We start from the raw sequence: 979 nt of genomic DNA on the forward strand, positions 1-979 counted from the left end.
AACTGAAGTTGAAGGATGTGCAATAAATTACTAAGAAGACAAACGAGTTGCTCCGAACACGATTCTTTTAAATAAGAAAATTAAAGTTTACAATTTTTTTTCGTACAAAATTTATTATAATAACTTATAATATTATTATGACTTCAATAATTCTTAAACTAATATCACRAACTATATTATTTGAGTACTTAACATTGATACAGATTTGTTTTTGGTTTTTTACCCTTGTTGTAAAATGTACGAAAACCATCCCTCAACTTTCTTCCGGCAGCATAGATAAAATTCCTGCTTAAGCTGATATTTGCTAAGCGCTTAGGAACGCCATTTGTTGTTGGTGGAAAACAAATTTTTGATACACTTCCTCGTACTGCTGTTGAATCTGCTGTTGTTGCAGGACCATCAGTTGCTGCTCTAAGAATTTCGATTGCTGTAGGTGATATTGGTACCAAGCATGTTGCTGATGAGCTCCCTGTACTTCTTGTGGTGTGAGGAAGTACACCGCATTTGGCACCTGAGGATGCGGTACACCATTCACCATCGCTCCAGTCAACGTCTCACTGCCACCAAACGGCTGCTGGACTTGATGTGCTCCTGCTGGACTAATCGCCCAATAATTTCCACGCCCAGGTTCATTAATTGCTCGTGGAATTTTGCAGAAGCAAGTRTTCGTGCTCAAKGTCTGCCTTATCTGATTCTGCCAGCCCTGCTCATCTTTTCGGTAGTAAGGGAAATTTTCACTGATCCAGTTCTGTATAGCATTCAAAGTCAGTTTGCCCTCAATACTGCTACGAACTGCCATGGTTATCAACTCACTGTAAGTATAGTTGGGACGACTTCCACAGTTCTCTTCGTTAGATGACATTGATTCGTTCGGAGACATAGATATATCAGATCGTGGTGGTGTCAATGCTGGATTCATACTGTCATTGTTCGCTAACAAATTACGAATCGAGAAGCTAGATTCAAAATGTTGAGCCAT

The 979-nt window shown here is 39.3% G+C and overlaps 1 protein-coding gene across 1 annotated transcript; it reads right to left on the reverse strand.

The window, feature by feature from the left end:
* Positions 1–304: 304 nt before the first annotated feature.
* On the reverse strand, positions 305–979 carry LOC108967014 (fork head domain transcription factor slp1-like). Its single transcript, XM_018930219.1, has one exon. It carries the CDS (start codon positions 977–979, stop codon positions 305–307), a length of 675 nt encoding a protein of 224 aa, XP_018785764.1.

Source organism: Bactrocera latifrons, unplaced genomic scaffold (assembly GCF_001853355.1).
Source record: "Bactrocera latifrons isolate USDA-ARS-PBARC rearing strain unplaced genomic scaffold, ASM185335v1 scaffold_100, whole genome shotgun sequence".
NCBI classification, from domain to species: Eukaryota; Metazoa; Arthropoda; class Insecta; order Diptera; family Tephritidae; genus Bactrocera; species Bactrocera latifrons.